Source organism: Lathyrus oleraceus, chromosome 5 (genome assembly GCF_024323335.1).
Source record: "Lathyrus oleraceus cultivar Zhongwan6 chromosome 5, CAAS_Psat_ZW6_1.0, whole genome shotgun sequence".
Taxonomy (NCBI): domain Eukaryota; kingdom Viridiplantae; phylum Streptophyta; class Magnoliopsida; order Fabales; family Fabaceae; genus Lathyrus; species Lathyrus oleraceus.
Genome location: NC_066583.1, coordinates 566,068,125 through 566,082,600, shown reverse-complemented (window position 1 = coordinate 566,082,600; position 14,476 = coordinate 566,068,125). Strand labels below are relative to the sequence as shown.

The 14,476-nt window shown below is 34.3% G+C and overlaps 2 protein-coding genes across 2 annotated transcripts; one reads left to right on the top strand and one right to left on the bottom strand.

The window, feature by feature from the left end:
- Window positions 1-3,635: 3,635 nt before the first annotated feature.
- Window positions 3,636-4,813, top strand: LOC127086484 (photosynthetic NDH subunit of lumenal location 3, chloroplastic). The gene is made up of 3 exons (XM_051027258.1): window positions 3,636-4,011; window positions 4,135-4,421; window positions 4,510-4,813. Exons 1-3 carry the CDS (start codon window positions 3,723-3,725, stop codon window positions 4,624-4,626), a joined length of 693 nt encoding a protein of 230 aa, XP_050883215.1. The 5' UTR covers window positions 3,636-3,722; the 3' UTR covers window positions 4,627-4,813.
- Window positions 4,814-5,111: 298 nt separating this feature from the next.
- Window positions 5,112-10,206, bottom strand: LOC127086483 (kinesin-like protein KIN-14N). Its single transcript, XM_051027257.1, has 17 exons — window positions 9,777-10,206; window positions 9,389-9,642; window positions 9,050-9,194; window positions 8,661-8,770; window positions 8,452-8,571; window positions 8,186-8,368; window positions 7,887-8,096; window positions 7,717-7,791; window positions 7,494-7,640; window positions 7,269-7,407; window positions 7,043-7,152; window positions 6,698-6,859; window positions 6,361-6,581; window positions 6,129-6,210; window positions 5,784-5,888; window positions 5,590-5,694; window positions 5,112-5,500 (listed from the first exon to the last, which is right to left on the bottom strand). Exons 2-17 carry the CDS (start codon window positions 9,578-9,580, stop codon window positions 5,318-5,320), a joined length of 2,289 nt encoding a protein of 762 aa, XP_050883214.1. The 5' UTR covers window positions 9,581-9,642; window positions 9,777-10,206; the 3' UTR covers window positions 5,112-5,317.
- Between the last annotated feature and the right edge of the window lie 4,270 nt (window positions 10,207-14,476).

Here is a 14,476-nt window from a genome sequence, read left to right as displayed (position 1 = left end):
ATCCTTGTTTACTTGTTTATCTATTGATTTAAACAGTTATTGAGAAATATTCTTCGAATCTAGATCTAGGATAATCATCTGTTAGACGTTAAACTCTAAACATAGATTTAGATCTAACATTCACCGTAGGTATCGATTATTAATGCTCTGTATTGTTTGATATGCTGAGAGATCGTCGATTAGACAATATTGTAGAACTCTTGTAGATGTTGCAGACATGAACACTGGTGTGAGCGATACGTGATGATATTGGTAAGTATTTTAAGTGTAAGTATTTTAAGTTGTGTACTACTAATTGGTGGATTTGCGTATTAGATAGGTTGATGAAATTCATTTTTGACGAGTTCTCTCTGTTACTTTAATTACTTGTGCATATATTTTACTTTCCGCATCTTTTTCATTTCAAACTCTTTATTAAGCTTAGAAATGTAGAGACTGTTGAACGGCATTTGATATCGCATTAATCCCTATGGAGACGATAAAACCCAGAATACTTCCAACTTAACTTTTGCTTGCTATTTTACCGCAATTCAACGGCCATCATCACCTTAACCATCAACTTGTTAACAATTCAATTTCAAATATTTTTGTGTGTGGTGTTGTGGATTCATGTTTCGATTACGTGTTTTTATTTATTGTGTATTTTGATTTTGGATTGTATTTTATTTCACTGCGTTGTTGTTTGGGTGATTTTATTTTGTTGTAAATAATGTTGTAATGATGTAAAAACAATTGGGACCGTATGTGTGTTGTTTATTTGTTCTTATTTTCATTGTGCTGGAATAAGAGCTGATTCAATCCGCAGGTTCAACATGGTTTGTATGTCGTAACACTGTTAGATTTTCTTTCGACATATAGATGTAAATATTCGATATATGAGCCACTATTTTGCTGTTAATTATTGTACCAAAATCGGATCCGAGAATATCATACGAATTCGGTTTAGTTTTGTTTATCAACATTGCATTATTGTGTTTTTCGTTTTGATTGTAATGATCGCATCTTGCATTAGAAGTTTGCTGGCTGGTTTCCTTGTATTTACACGTGAAATCTTCAATTATATTGTCTTCGCGTTTAGTTCAAACTCATTTGCGCTTTTAGTAGTTCGGCATAACGTCAATTCGCATTTGTTTTTCGCTACTTTGCGATTCGACATATGACGTTTGCTTTCGTTATGATTTATTTCGTTGTGTTTAATTCATTTGTGACGACAGTGTTTCACGCTAGGAACTTTTGATTCGACTTGTGGTGACATACAACTTTTCAATTTTGTTACATTTAAATTGAATTTAAATTCTGCATTTAGCAGCTTTTCATCGCACGTTATTGCATCACGTGAAACTCAATTCGCATCCTCGCGTTATGATATTTTGGTACGTGCACGCTTCATGCTTGTTTACCTTTTGGTTCGATTGTGGTGAATGTCTGTTTGTGTAATTATATTGTATGCACCTTGTTTACCTTGTCTTTCTGTTGCGTTTGTTTATATGCAATATTGCAATTCAAATGGTTTGCAGTGTTATGTTATGTCATTGCGTTAGAGTTTGTGTCATCACGCGCACCCTTGTGATGCAATTCGAGATTGTGTTACAATCCACGCCTTTCATTTTTTTCACCACTTCATCACGAAAACATTTCACTAACATTTTAAAATATTTTTAATTAAGTTTAAAACCATTTCACAAATCATTTTCAAACTAATGTAAATAAACACTCGATCAACATCAAGTTTCTTTTCCTCTTACTCAAAGCGTTTAAAATATTTTTCTTAATCAAGTCCAGTTGAAAAGGGAACGAGGGTTTACACCTTCCTGCTCCTCGAATGATCGAATGGTTGGAGTACGCCATATTGCTCGAGCTTTCGTCATCTGATTAAAACATTTTAATCAGACTTGGTTGAAAAGGGAATGTGGGGTTTACACTTACCTGCTCCTCGAATAATCGAATGGTTGGCGTATGCCATATTGCTCGAGTATTCATCTTTCGTTAATAATTTTCTCAAATAACTTAGACGAAAAGGGAGCAGGGGGTTTACACTTTCCTGCTCCTCGAATAATCAAATAGTTGGCGCACACTTCATTGATTGATTATTCGTCGTCCGTCTAAAAACAATCTCAACCAATCAAACTCTTTTTCGCCTTAGCACGATCTCAAACCCGTTTCATAAACGAAAGATGTTTTGTCTCAAGATGATGCAAAACAACTCTTCATCCTTATATGTGTCTATCTATTTTGATGTGATGCAAATGTCCCCTTCCTCCACTATTTTGGGTAGTAAACAATGTTTTCCGTTCAATTATGACTAAATAGATTTCGCTAAAATCAACCAACAAACAAACATTTTCCACACATAACTACGTAGCTTTGAGTTCTCCATCGCACCTGGGGATACGTAGGAACGAGAATAAAGCAAATAGAATAAAGCAAGTAATGAAAGTTAACATTCCAATCACAAAGCAAACTAAATGGTTCTTATTAAGTACAACGGATGCAAGGGGTACTAATACCTTCCCCTCGCATAATTGACTCCTGAACTCGAATTTGGTTGTGACGTCCATTTTCTTTTTTTAAAGAGTTTTATTGATACTTTCTATTTCCTTTTGGAATCAATAAAATTCGGTGGCGACTTTGTTATCATCTCGAACGTGCGAGCGCTTGTGGTCATTTTTCGCACCGCGACAACAGAGAAAATCAACATGTCAGGAAAATCCACAAAATCAATCAAATTTTAGCTTGAGTCAAATCCAGAGATGTATCTCCGAAAATAGCACTAGGAAAATCCAGAGATGGATCTCCAGACAAACCTGCAATTCTCAGTCATGACAGGAACGTCATTACTGCCCTAAACCTCCAAAAATAAGTTAATGCATGTTCTTGTAGGCTACCAATATCGTTTACACTATTATCTAATATATCTAAAACAACTAATGTAGCTTAAACAACTAACTACAAATCAAAATATTAAAAGAGATAACATTTTAAAAAAATTACCAAATCAAATTGATGAGAAGTAGAAGCTTGAATGTTTGAGATGCTGAAAAGGAGGAGAAAGAGCTCCAATGGTAGAAGCTTGAATGAATGGATGAGAAGCTTGAATGAATGGATGAGAAGCTTGAATGTTGCAGAGCTCAAATGATTTCTTTTGAGAACTTTTTTAAAAAGGAGGAAGAGGGAAGGAGTCCAGCGCAGGATATAAAACAAAAGCGTTTGGAGATGCATCTTCGGATCACCCACTAATTTTTTAATAAATGGTATTTACAGATATGCATCTTCACACGTACCTTTTACGAATACGGAGATGCATCTCCAAATTAAATTTTGTCATAATAAGGTGTCTCTTCAATTTGATCTGAAGAATGACTTAAAAAATATACGTCCAAAGATAAATCTTCGAACGCTATAGACAATTATGACTTTTCACGGTGGTTGAAAACCACGTATAAGGGTGGAAAAAGAACGATTTGCTGTTTCTTTGTCGTGAAATATGATGTTCACTTGCCACACATATGTTAAAAAGGCCCAAAATAGATAATCTAAGGCCACTATGTAAATTAAGCCCATAAACTTCAAAATCAAAATTACAAAACCATCCTTCACAATGATATCCTTTCTAGTGCCACTCAGTGGACACCATAGCACTAGCACTTCCCAAATGGATATAACACAACTATTTCCACATATTTATTTCTAAAAATCAAACTCATTTAACTTCCTTCACCAACATGGCTCCTCTAACAAACTTGCATGGAGTCTCCAAAATCTTAACTCCAATTACATGTCTTCTTCCAAATGCACAAAAAACCCTTAGAAAAGGACAAGTAGTTGTTGGATTTCTTGGAAGCAAAACAGAGAAACTAACAGAATGTGATTCAATTCACAGTACAAGAAGAACAGCTGCAATAAGCTTTGTTTCTCTAGTCCTTACATGGCAATTCAATGAGAAGATTTCACTAGCTAAGGATAACGGATTCTGGATTGATGGTCCTATTCCAGAACCAACTGTCACTAATAGTAAGCTTACTTTCTAGTACTAATGTTTATGTTTCACTTGTCATAGGACAATTATAAGTGGTTTTTCTGCTGTCTTTTTTACTATGTTGTTTTGTTTGATGAAAATGTTGATGATTTGGTTAGATATTACGAATGAGAAAACGGGGACGCGTTCATTTATTAAGAAGAAACTCTTCATGGCGAACATTGGAGTGAAAGGAAGTGTTTTTAGGATTAAGAAATCTTCGTTTGATCTTCTTGCAATGGCGGATTTGATTGCACAAGACACACTCAACTATGTTAGGAGGTACCTAAGAATCAAGTCTACTTTCATCTACTTTGACTTTGACAAGGTTATCTCTGCTGTTCCGGTCGATGAGAAGCAACAACTAACCGACATGGCTAACAAATTGTTTGATAATTTTGAAAAGGTATGCTCAACTTTACCCTCCATAACATAGAATTGTTTTATATTGATGTCTCTGTACATGAATTGAATTTATAATCCTATGATTACAGCTTGAAGAAGCTTCAAGGAACAAGAATCTAGCAGAAACACAAGCATGTTATAAGGAAACTGAAGTTATGCTCAAAGATGTCATGGACAAGATGACTATAATGTATAAAACAATTTGACATCATTTTAATTATGTTGTATTATTTTTGCTTTAATTATAAAACTTTTTTTTCATTTTTGATTTTTCATTGTTGATTCGGATAAAGACCTTTACCTTGTAGATAGATAAATGTTGTGCATAGATGAATTTCAACAAATTGTCAAATGTATGAGTTTCCTTTATATCACAAAATTTAGTCCATTAAATTCAGTCCTTTACATAATTGATACTTTACCATAAGGTATGACCTAATTAGTTGGCATATTAAATAATGTATTAATGTTGCTTAATGTACAAAACTCAAACTTAAACTAAGACTTATCACCACCATGCTTAGCTATGTTACATGTTAATCTGTCAACATTTGTATGGCAGGTAATCCTTCAATGTATTCCCATTTATTTTCTAAAATTATGGAAAGGAGTGTAAACCATCTCTGCTTGATTCCTCGAAAGCAATTATGCGAAATAAGTCTAGTAGTTTACTGATAAATATAATGTAGGGTAGGTAGAATAAAATTATGATTATACAACAATAAGCAGAATTGCAAGTGGAACTAAAAGAACATGAGAATAGAATGTCTTTAACTAAATGCATAGTACTTAGTAACTTCTTCACTATACAAGCTATATATGTATGATGTTAGAAATTTAGAATTAAGTTATTCAAATAGGTTAACCAATATATTCATGATTTCATTTGTTATAAGATTAGAAATAGCTCAGGCGAGATTCTGCCGGGCGGCCGTTGGTGGTGGTGCGACGAGGCGTACCGATTTCACAAGCGTTTACTCTTGATGCGAACCGGAGTGAGCATAGCGACTCTCCGGATGAAGCTTGGTCGGGAGAGATGTTTACAAACATTAATGTCTTTGAGTCTCCACCTAGACAAGGCTGTTCAACAGAATAGAAATAGCTTATCTATAAGCAGTTTATCCAAACAGAAACTTAGCTTATATAGACTAATAAGAAAGAAAAATCACCTGAAGTAGGTATGTAAGTTTTGAGTTTCTGAATGGAATATGATCTTCCTTCTTGGCCAAGGCAAATATAACATCGCTTAATGACGACAAACTTTTGTTTATTGCCTGATTACAAGAGAAAGAAAGTTTCGGTTATTATGAATCAAAGAAGTAGAACTATATGAAAATCGAAAACATCGTATGGTTTTACACACTTGAGTTTCTTTTAGTCGGTCTCCCGTTGAGCCGCTCCTTGAAAGACGTTCGCTCCCAGCAAGATCGATGAGGTTTAGAATACCTTGTACTTGTTGGTCGGTGCTCTAGAAGAACAAAGAGATAATAAGTTGCAATTCGGTGGAGACATTAAATGGATCCAAACAACTTAATTAAGCACTTATAGTTTATAGCTTATGAATGTTTATGCATAAGCTATCTCTACTAAACAGTCTCATGAGTGTTTATGCCACAATATATGTCAATTCAAACAAGTCCTATGATAGAAACTGAGGCTGGAAGAAGAAACATGGTTTTGATTATTATTAGAAGAGAAACATTCGAACCTCGTTTACACCGTATATTCGAAGAGTGAATACGAAATGACTTCTTGAAGATTGTTCATTCATCTGAGTTTTTCCCACAGATCTAAATAGAAATAAAGAGAAAAACAGTCAAATTTTCCATCCAAAACCAAAGTGTGTTAACTTGTTAACCTTGATTTCATAAAGCAATAACACAAACGGATTGAGAAATACGATATAGAGATTATGAAGGAATCATATATGATGTAATAACCTGCTGTTTGCCGCTTGGTTTAAAAGATACGCGACCTCTTTTACGCTCTGAACATCAACCACTGTAAGATCAGTAACATGTGTATTTCCACTGGCATCATGTTTGATTGTGTATTGCTTCCCAGGAGTACCATTTTCTACTCGAGTTGCGTCTGATGCGGACTTGTTCGTTGTAGACAATAAATCGCGAATCGTTTCATTGTATATTTCCAACATTGACACCTGTAAATTTTTACGAATGAAAAACCTTATTAGATCTATACATCATGTTTAAGAACATGTAAACATTGTAACAATGGATGAACTAAGAAGTAGAAGGAAACAAAACTCGTTATCACCTGCATTTCGTATTTCCATCCTTGTGGTTGTTGAGACTGTTTAGTTTGAAATATTTGTTCGAGCGAACGCGGTATCAAGCCCTTTTCACCGGGATGTCCAGGCCTGCCCATCATTGTATAGGTTTTGCCCGAACCTGTCTGACCATACGCGAAAATGCAAACCTGGAAAAAGAAAATGTCTCAAGTTTTGAGAAACTTTGGTGCAAAAATTGAATGCATACAAATTGATAACATGCATAAGCCCTTATAGCACAAGTGTTTATCGCATTAGTACTTATGGATAAGAAATTTCTATAACAAAATATAAAATAAAGTTGAATTGTTTTTACCAAGAGCACTTATTACCTTATAACCATCAAGAGCACTTTGCACAAGCTGAGAAATTTCTGTAAATACTTCTTGTTGTGACGCATCGGGTGCAAAAACTCTATCGAATGTGAAAGAATGTTTTTGTCCTGAAAACAGAAACATAATAAGTAAACAATATAATTAAATGAATAAGCTAAAACAAGCATACATCAATCAGAAGAACAAAAATTTACGACCGAAGCAACATCATCACAAGATATACCATTTTGTGCCAATTCAACACCTCGTCCAGAAGCTTCCATTGAGGTAGGATATGATATAGTCTTTCCTTCTGCGCTACAACCTTCCTCGGGTAACAAAGGCCGCACTCTACAGAACACACGAATGTTTCCTTTCAGTTCCTGTCAAAATGAAGATTAGATTTTATTAAGGAGTTGATTTTACTTCGATGTTAATTTTTATCAACGAATTTGACTCAGGGAGTTACCAAAATGGTATTATGTAATTCTTTTCTCAACTTCTCGCCTTCTATAAGTTTGTATTCCGCATCTGCCAATCGCCTTTGTAACTCATTTACGAGTTTTTGTTGGCCTTCGAATTCTGTTCTTGTCTCAATAGCAGATATATCGCAAACCTGAATGAAGAAGAAAAACCGTTATATCATAAAGTTCGACGAGACAGTTTTTTCTTCTAAATTTATTCCACGTCACCTCGAGTTTGTTCTCTGCAATCGTTAGCTTCTCTTGTAATTCCATTATATGATTATCTTGAAAAGTACATTTTGTCTGCACAGAAAAATCATAGCCTCATGTTACTGAAACAAAAGCAAATTATGAACAAGGAAGGATGTTACCGAAACGAAATCCGATAAAAAACCAACCTCCAGTTCCTTTGTTTTCATGGTCAAGTTGTCCAGTTCAGAACCTGACTTTTCTGAAGAATCTTTAAACTTGACTATTTCAGTACTTAAAATTTGCACTTGAGATATTTGGCGATCCCGATCGTCCCTCACTTGTTGCAGCTCGCTTCGAAGGGATGTAACTTCACCCGCAAAAGCATCCTTCTGTTTTGTAGCCTCTTCTTGAGAAGCCTAATGAAAACAACCAATCAAACTCCGTAAGACTTCTAACTTGCATACTAATAAATATACGGTTTTCTGAAAAAACATAGTTTATTCACCATAGACAAAGTAAGCTGGCCCTTCAACATGGTAAGATTTTCCACTACGGTCGCTTTCTCTTTCTCTACACGCTTGAGATCACCTTCAACCAAAGAAAGCTCAGAATGAAGTTTTCCATTGTATTGTTGCAAGCTTGTTATATACTCTTGTAATCGCTTATACATGTCATTGAGTGATGATATCTGCAGAAATTCATCGATACATACATTTTAATAACAATTTCATGACATGACGACTTATTGAATTGAGATTATGCTAATTATACCTTCTGATTCGCAGTTTGAAGCTCTCGTTGAGCTCTACCAAGATCTTCTGATAATGTAGTTTGCGACCTTTCAAAGTCAAGCCTAGCCTCTCTCTCTTTAGCAAGAGATTCCATCGCAGCCTTATGTTTCAAAAGATAATTAAAATGACAAGTTTAGCATAATAAACATTTACGTGACATTTCGCATAAAAATTGAAAATCTTTCTTACCGATTTATCAGTTTCTTCCTTCACTAATTTCTCTTGCAAAGAACTGCAATTTCTTCTCATTTCTGTAATAATTGAATTCAGTTCTTCTTCCTTGATTTTTAGCAGCAACTCTGCAATTTAAATGAATTAATCAAACAACATTAGTACACACAAATAGTGAGAATTTTCCAGCTTAACCAGAGATCCTGGGTTCAAACCCAGCATCCCTTGGCACACAGGGGTGCTAAATTCTCTTGAGGGAGAGCTATGCTGCCCATTGTGGTCCTCTCCGGCTCAAGGATTAGTCTCTCCAGTTGCACGCAGAGGATACCCGATTTCTACCGAAAAATAGTGAGAATTTTCCAAAAACAAAAAAGGCAAAAACTAATTATAACAAGAATAATCTTTACCTATTTCCATGCATTTTTGTTGAGACAACTCCAATGAACTCTTTAACTTCTCTTGCTCTAATGAGTAACTCAACTCAAGGTCTTGAAACCATCTAATACAAACCTTAAGCCTTTTTATATAATCAATCATATTTTCACATCTTTCCTAAAAAAACACAAATCATGATGTTAACATATAGTAATGATACTAGAACATTAAATTCCCTTTGATCTCAAACCTAAAACAACCAAAACAAACACAATAAAACTAAATGCACAACAACAACTATTTTCAAAAGGCGATTTGAATTTGAATTCGAACTCATTCGCTCGAGATTACAAGATCAAACTCTCACAAACCTTGTAATTAAATCTGTCTTTCCTTTTGGATTTCTCATTAAGAAGAGCCTCAACATCATCTCTTGTGAAATCTACGAAGCTTCCATAATCAGAACCAGCATTGCTTGGTGGAGTACTACTAGGACCAAGCTCATGTCCACCATTTCCAAATCCAAAAGAGAGCCTTCTTCCATTCATTGGAGTACCAACCATTTTTTTATCTTCTCTTTCTGCTTACTCTATGAGGAGGATATGTTTATTCATCACCCACAAACCTTGGGGAAAAAAACATCATAAAAATTACATTTTTAGCCTTGAAACTTCACTTCCACTGAATAAAAATGAGAAAACACAACAACCCATTACTTAAAATGGAAAAAAAATCATGGGAAAAGAGAAAAGTTTGTACCTTGGGAAAGTTTGAAGGGGTTGAAGGTGTGAATGTGAGAGATATTATTATGAGTTAAAGTTGTGGTTTTTGAAGATGAAAACTTGAGTGAAGAGAGTGAGTGAGGAGAGAGAAAAAAAACTAGTTTTGTGGGGCCATGGATTGTCTTCAAAGCTAACAAGCTATGAAAGTGAGTTGCTTGAAGAAGAAGAGAAGAGATTGGTGGTGATGATCCACACAAACACAGAGAAAAATCTTGAAAGAGAAAGTAAAAGGGTTACTTAAAAAGAGGTAGAAAAAATAAATAAAAAGGTTATTATTTTTATTATGATTATTTATAATGATGTTATTATGTTGGTAAATGGAGTTCCAATAGATTGTAGATCTGATTGTGTTGTGTTTGGTACTGTTTGTCAGTGAGGACATAGTTTAGATTTTTACTGCCTTTTGATTTTTGAACTTCTGAAATAAGCTCTTCGCATCACGTGTAAGATTCGTTCTCCCATGCAATTCATTAACTATCGGATTATTAGATTATTCGTGTTTTTGTTTATATACGGTGATAAAAATACTATGTGTTTAAAAATTAAATTGAAATATAAAGTGATTTATATTTATATAAATTTTTGTAAAAGTTGGATGTGTTGATAATGAAGTAAGATAGGGGGCAAAATGACAATCTTTATTCATTGCAAGTAATACAGCTTAAATATAACCACTACCTTAATTGTAGAATCCACTCCTAAAATAACTTACTTGCATAATAATAGAGTTGAATAACTCAAACAAACTTACTTCCTAAAATTAGGCTGACTTAGCCATACAAATAACTATTTTGACTAATTCAAATGAAAATAATAAACTCTAAACAGTATAAGATTTAATATTGAAATTCCAACGATATCCTCCTCTAGACTAAATTCTCTTCTTATTCTATAATTAGTTCACTTCCTGATATTATCTCCGGAAGTTGATTCAATTTTGTTAGATATTTCAGTGAGATCACATACTTCAATTCTGCTTCTCAGTGCTTCAAAACTTTCCAATTTTACAACTTTGGTCATGTAAGGGAGTACTTCATCATCACCGTCGTAATCGTCATAAAGGGAATACTTACATAAAGCCCTACATCTAGCATAAAAATCTCATCTTAAGCATACATTTGCAAAATCCATTACAAAAAATAAAAAAGAAAGAAGAAATTTGTGCCTGAGAGAGGGTTGCGAGTGAAGAGATGACAAATGGAATTAACTTGGACGAACTTGTAGAGAAAGGGTAAAATGAAGCAAATGTCAAGAGGGAAGTATTTTATACTTGAAAGAATAAAAGACTCTCTAAATCCCCTCAGGGCTTTAGAAAAACTTAACACATTTCCGACACATGTTTAAGGTCTCAAAAAAATAGATCATCATTGATTACATTAAATAAAAGTAGGCACAAACACATGAGGATTAATTTACATTAATGACTGACATCTTGTAGTAAATAGGAGACATTTGGAAGCAGACTCATCCATTGAGGGTTATAATAGATAGAAGGGGTTGTCACTAACTTCTAAAATATATGTGATCAATAACTTCCCCTAAGAGGAAGGGAGCGGTTAACGCGACTAAGGGTGACACAAACTCTAGGCCCTAGAGACCTCTATAAATACATATTCCCTCAAGGGAAGAAGGATAGATCCTAATCGATAGATCCTAAGTGATACACATTACACACACCCTAAAGAGCACAACATTCACTACAGTCTTAACACACGACTACCTATAATTATACGCTTGCTACCAAACATCGTCGATCACCATCAGAACCTCTCACCACACGTGAGTAAGTCTTCTAAGTTATCTCAAAACACCACATCTCGCCGTTATGGGCAAACCCTAACCACCATACCGTATTATAAATCTACTAAGTCCTTTAAATTTTTCTGCCTTTGTAGGGGAACATGCACACCTGTATTTTTTAAATGGTACAATAGTTTATTTAAAAAATATATAAGAATAATTATTGAAAAGCTTTAGGGTGAAATAGAGTTTTAAATAAGCTTTAAGATTAGGTTACACCAAAGAAAAAGCTTATAATATGTCATAGAACATACTCGAACCTTAAAATTTTATTGTAGGTCAGACTCTTTATTAATCTGCTCTCTCACCTATTTTCATTGCTACTCTCGACTCTTTATTAATTTGATTAACTTTTTAAAATTTCATTAACAAGCTTAATTATGAAAAATATGTTAATAAATTTTTATTTATGTAAAAAAAAGTCTATTTATTAGAAATTATAAATTAAATTGTTAAATTAGAGATAATGATATTTTACTTAGAAAAATAAGAAGTAATTTATTTATACAGCTTTTTGCAACCTCTGAGTATATATACCCATATTGAGAAAATACAAGTTAGTGTTGAAAAAGAGACAGGGTAGATAAAAAAGTTTATAAAACATGACAACTTTAGCCAACAAATACTGGTTGACAAGGATTTAATAACCGAATGAAAGGTTTTGAATTTTAATTTACTCTTAAATAATCTAATACACATTAAAATTCTTAAAAGAAGATTAATTAGAACTATGACTAAACTAAATACTTGTATGAATATAGTTACATTTTTCAGTACTACTATATGATTTTGTTTTAAGTGAAGAACATTGGACCCCAAAATTAATTTCATTCCAAATCTGCAGGAATCTGTGACACAGATAAAGAAGATAAAATAATTGTTGTTTAGCTTAAAAAGAAGAATAAATTAATTACAATCATTCCACTCACAAACTCTGTGCTAGGATCCAACCAAACTTCATCCATAATCCAAACTTTGCCAACTTGCTTAGAATAAACAACTTTTATTTTCTTCAGTTGCTTAAGATAAGAGTAAAGAATTTTCTCTCATTTCCTAGAAAAGTTAGTGAAGCAAAATGGGAAGAATGAAAGCAAGTACCATATTATACATCAATTAGTTAGTGTTTCCATTCATTTCTTGGTACTAAGCTTCATTCCTTGTCCTTTTCTTATGACCTCTTTTTTTAAGGCTTCTTCCTCAATAATGCTTCTAAAAATTGACTCATGGTCCTCTAATTTGTACCTATAAGAAAAAGGTTTGTACCATGCGTTGTATTAGTACATTAATACTGAATTCATACTGAATTCCGATCGCAATTAGTAGAAGTCGCAAAAACCGTCATAAATTTTTTGAAGCTCGATTAGTTACGATTCAACCGAAATAAAATAAATAAAGATAATAATTAATTATGAAACTCTATTTAAAGAATTTTTTATTTAAATAATTTATTTAAAAAAAAATTAAAATAATTCACTTTTCAGATTATTTTTCAAACTACTATACTTTAAAGAGGTGGCGTCAGATGAATTGACGTCTGCTTTCTAAGTTAAAGAGGTGACGTCAATTGGATTGACTTATGCACATAATGTTGTCAATCCAATTGGCGTATGTGTGTTAGGTTTTAAAGGAGACGTCAATCGGTCTGGCACATATGTGTGTTTCGTAATTTTTTTAAAAACAATGTATATTTTAGATAAAATTCGAAATGGGACCAATTGATATTAATATTAATATGCGTTTACATATGATAACCAAAAAGACTAATGTCGTTGACCGGGATGACCTAACTGACCTCCGGTCCCACATCCCCTAGCTACCTGAACGAGTGACCATAACCCACGTTGATGATTCACCCCAGGTGTTTAAGTATTCGAGGACCCAGGAACATCATCACCAGCTGCAGGAGATTATCTAAGATATTTAGACAAATTCGCGTAGTCATGTGTATGCAATGAAGCTTTACCGCCATAGTTGAGTTCGTGACCCATGCCAAAGTAGTTGGGTTGTGTTTGAGTTATTGGAGGGCGACCCGGGTGATTGAAGGGCGACATTGGTATGAATGATGCATCGAGGAAAGGTTGAAATGATTGTTGTTGTGTTTGGTAGCCATATGGTTGTTGCATGTTTTGGTTTTGTGATGTTTGGGCTTCTTGACTATAGTAGGAGGAGGGACAGTTGGTGTTAAATGATCGTTGAATGTTTTGGCTAAGGAGACTATGGTAGGGTGATGTGTTAGATGCATAGCAATGTTGGGTGGCTTGATGATGATCTACTTGTTGGTGGTGGTACGGAGTATGCTCTTGGTATTGTGGTTGGGTGTTTGACATGTTAGGATCGTAGGTTTGTGTGTTTGTAGACTGGAAATTTTGATGGATAAGGGGTTGTGAGTAACGGTCTGACAATGTTGTTGGGGGTTAGATGTTGAACCTTCTTGAGTGTAAGTTACCTGTCGTGGGTCGTATAAGAACAATCCTCGGCGAGGAACTCAAATCCAACTGATATGTACCAAGCCATATAATTACGAGTTGGTTTTTCTTCGGTTGGCATCACAACGTCAGTTAAGACATGGTTTTGTCAGTGTTTTCATTTTCGACACTCAGATCTAGCGAAGTTTTGCCAAGGGTTAAAGTTCCATTGGTCGTTAACTTTTCGTAGATGTCATTCTCCGAGGTTTGTCGGGGGATCTGGGATGTGTTGAAGCATACCAAACTGCAATTTAACACGATCACTATAATGCATCTCCACATTGGTGAATCTTATGATCGGTGTGCATGCAGTCCAAACGGCTACGTCTTGTTCGTTGATTTCATGGTCATGATCCAAGTTTAGATATGGACGTCAAATGAACTGAAATGTAAACATATATTAGATTATAAA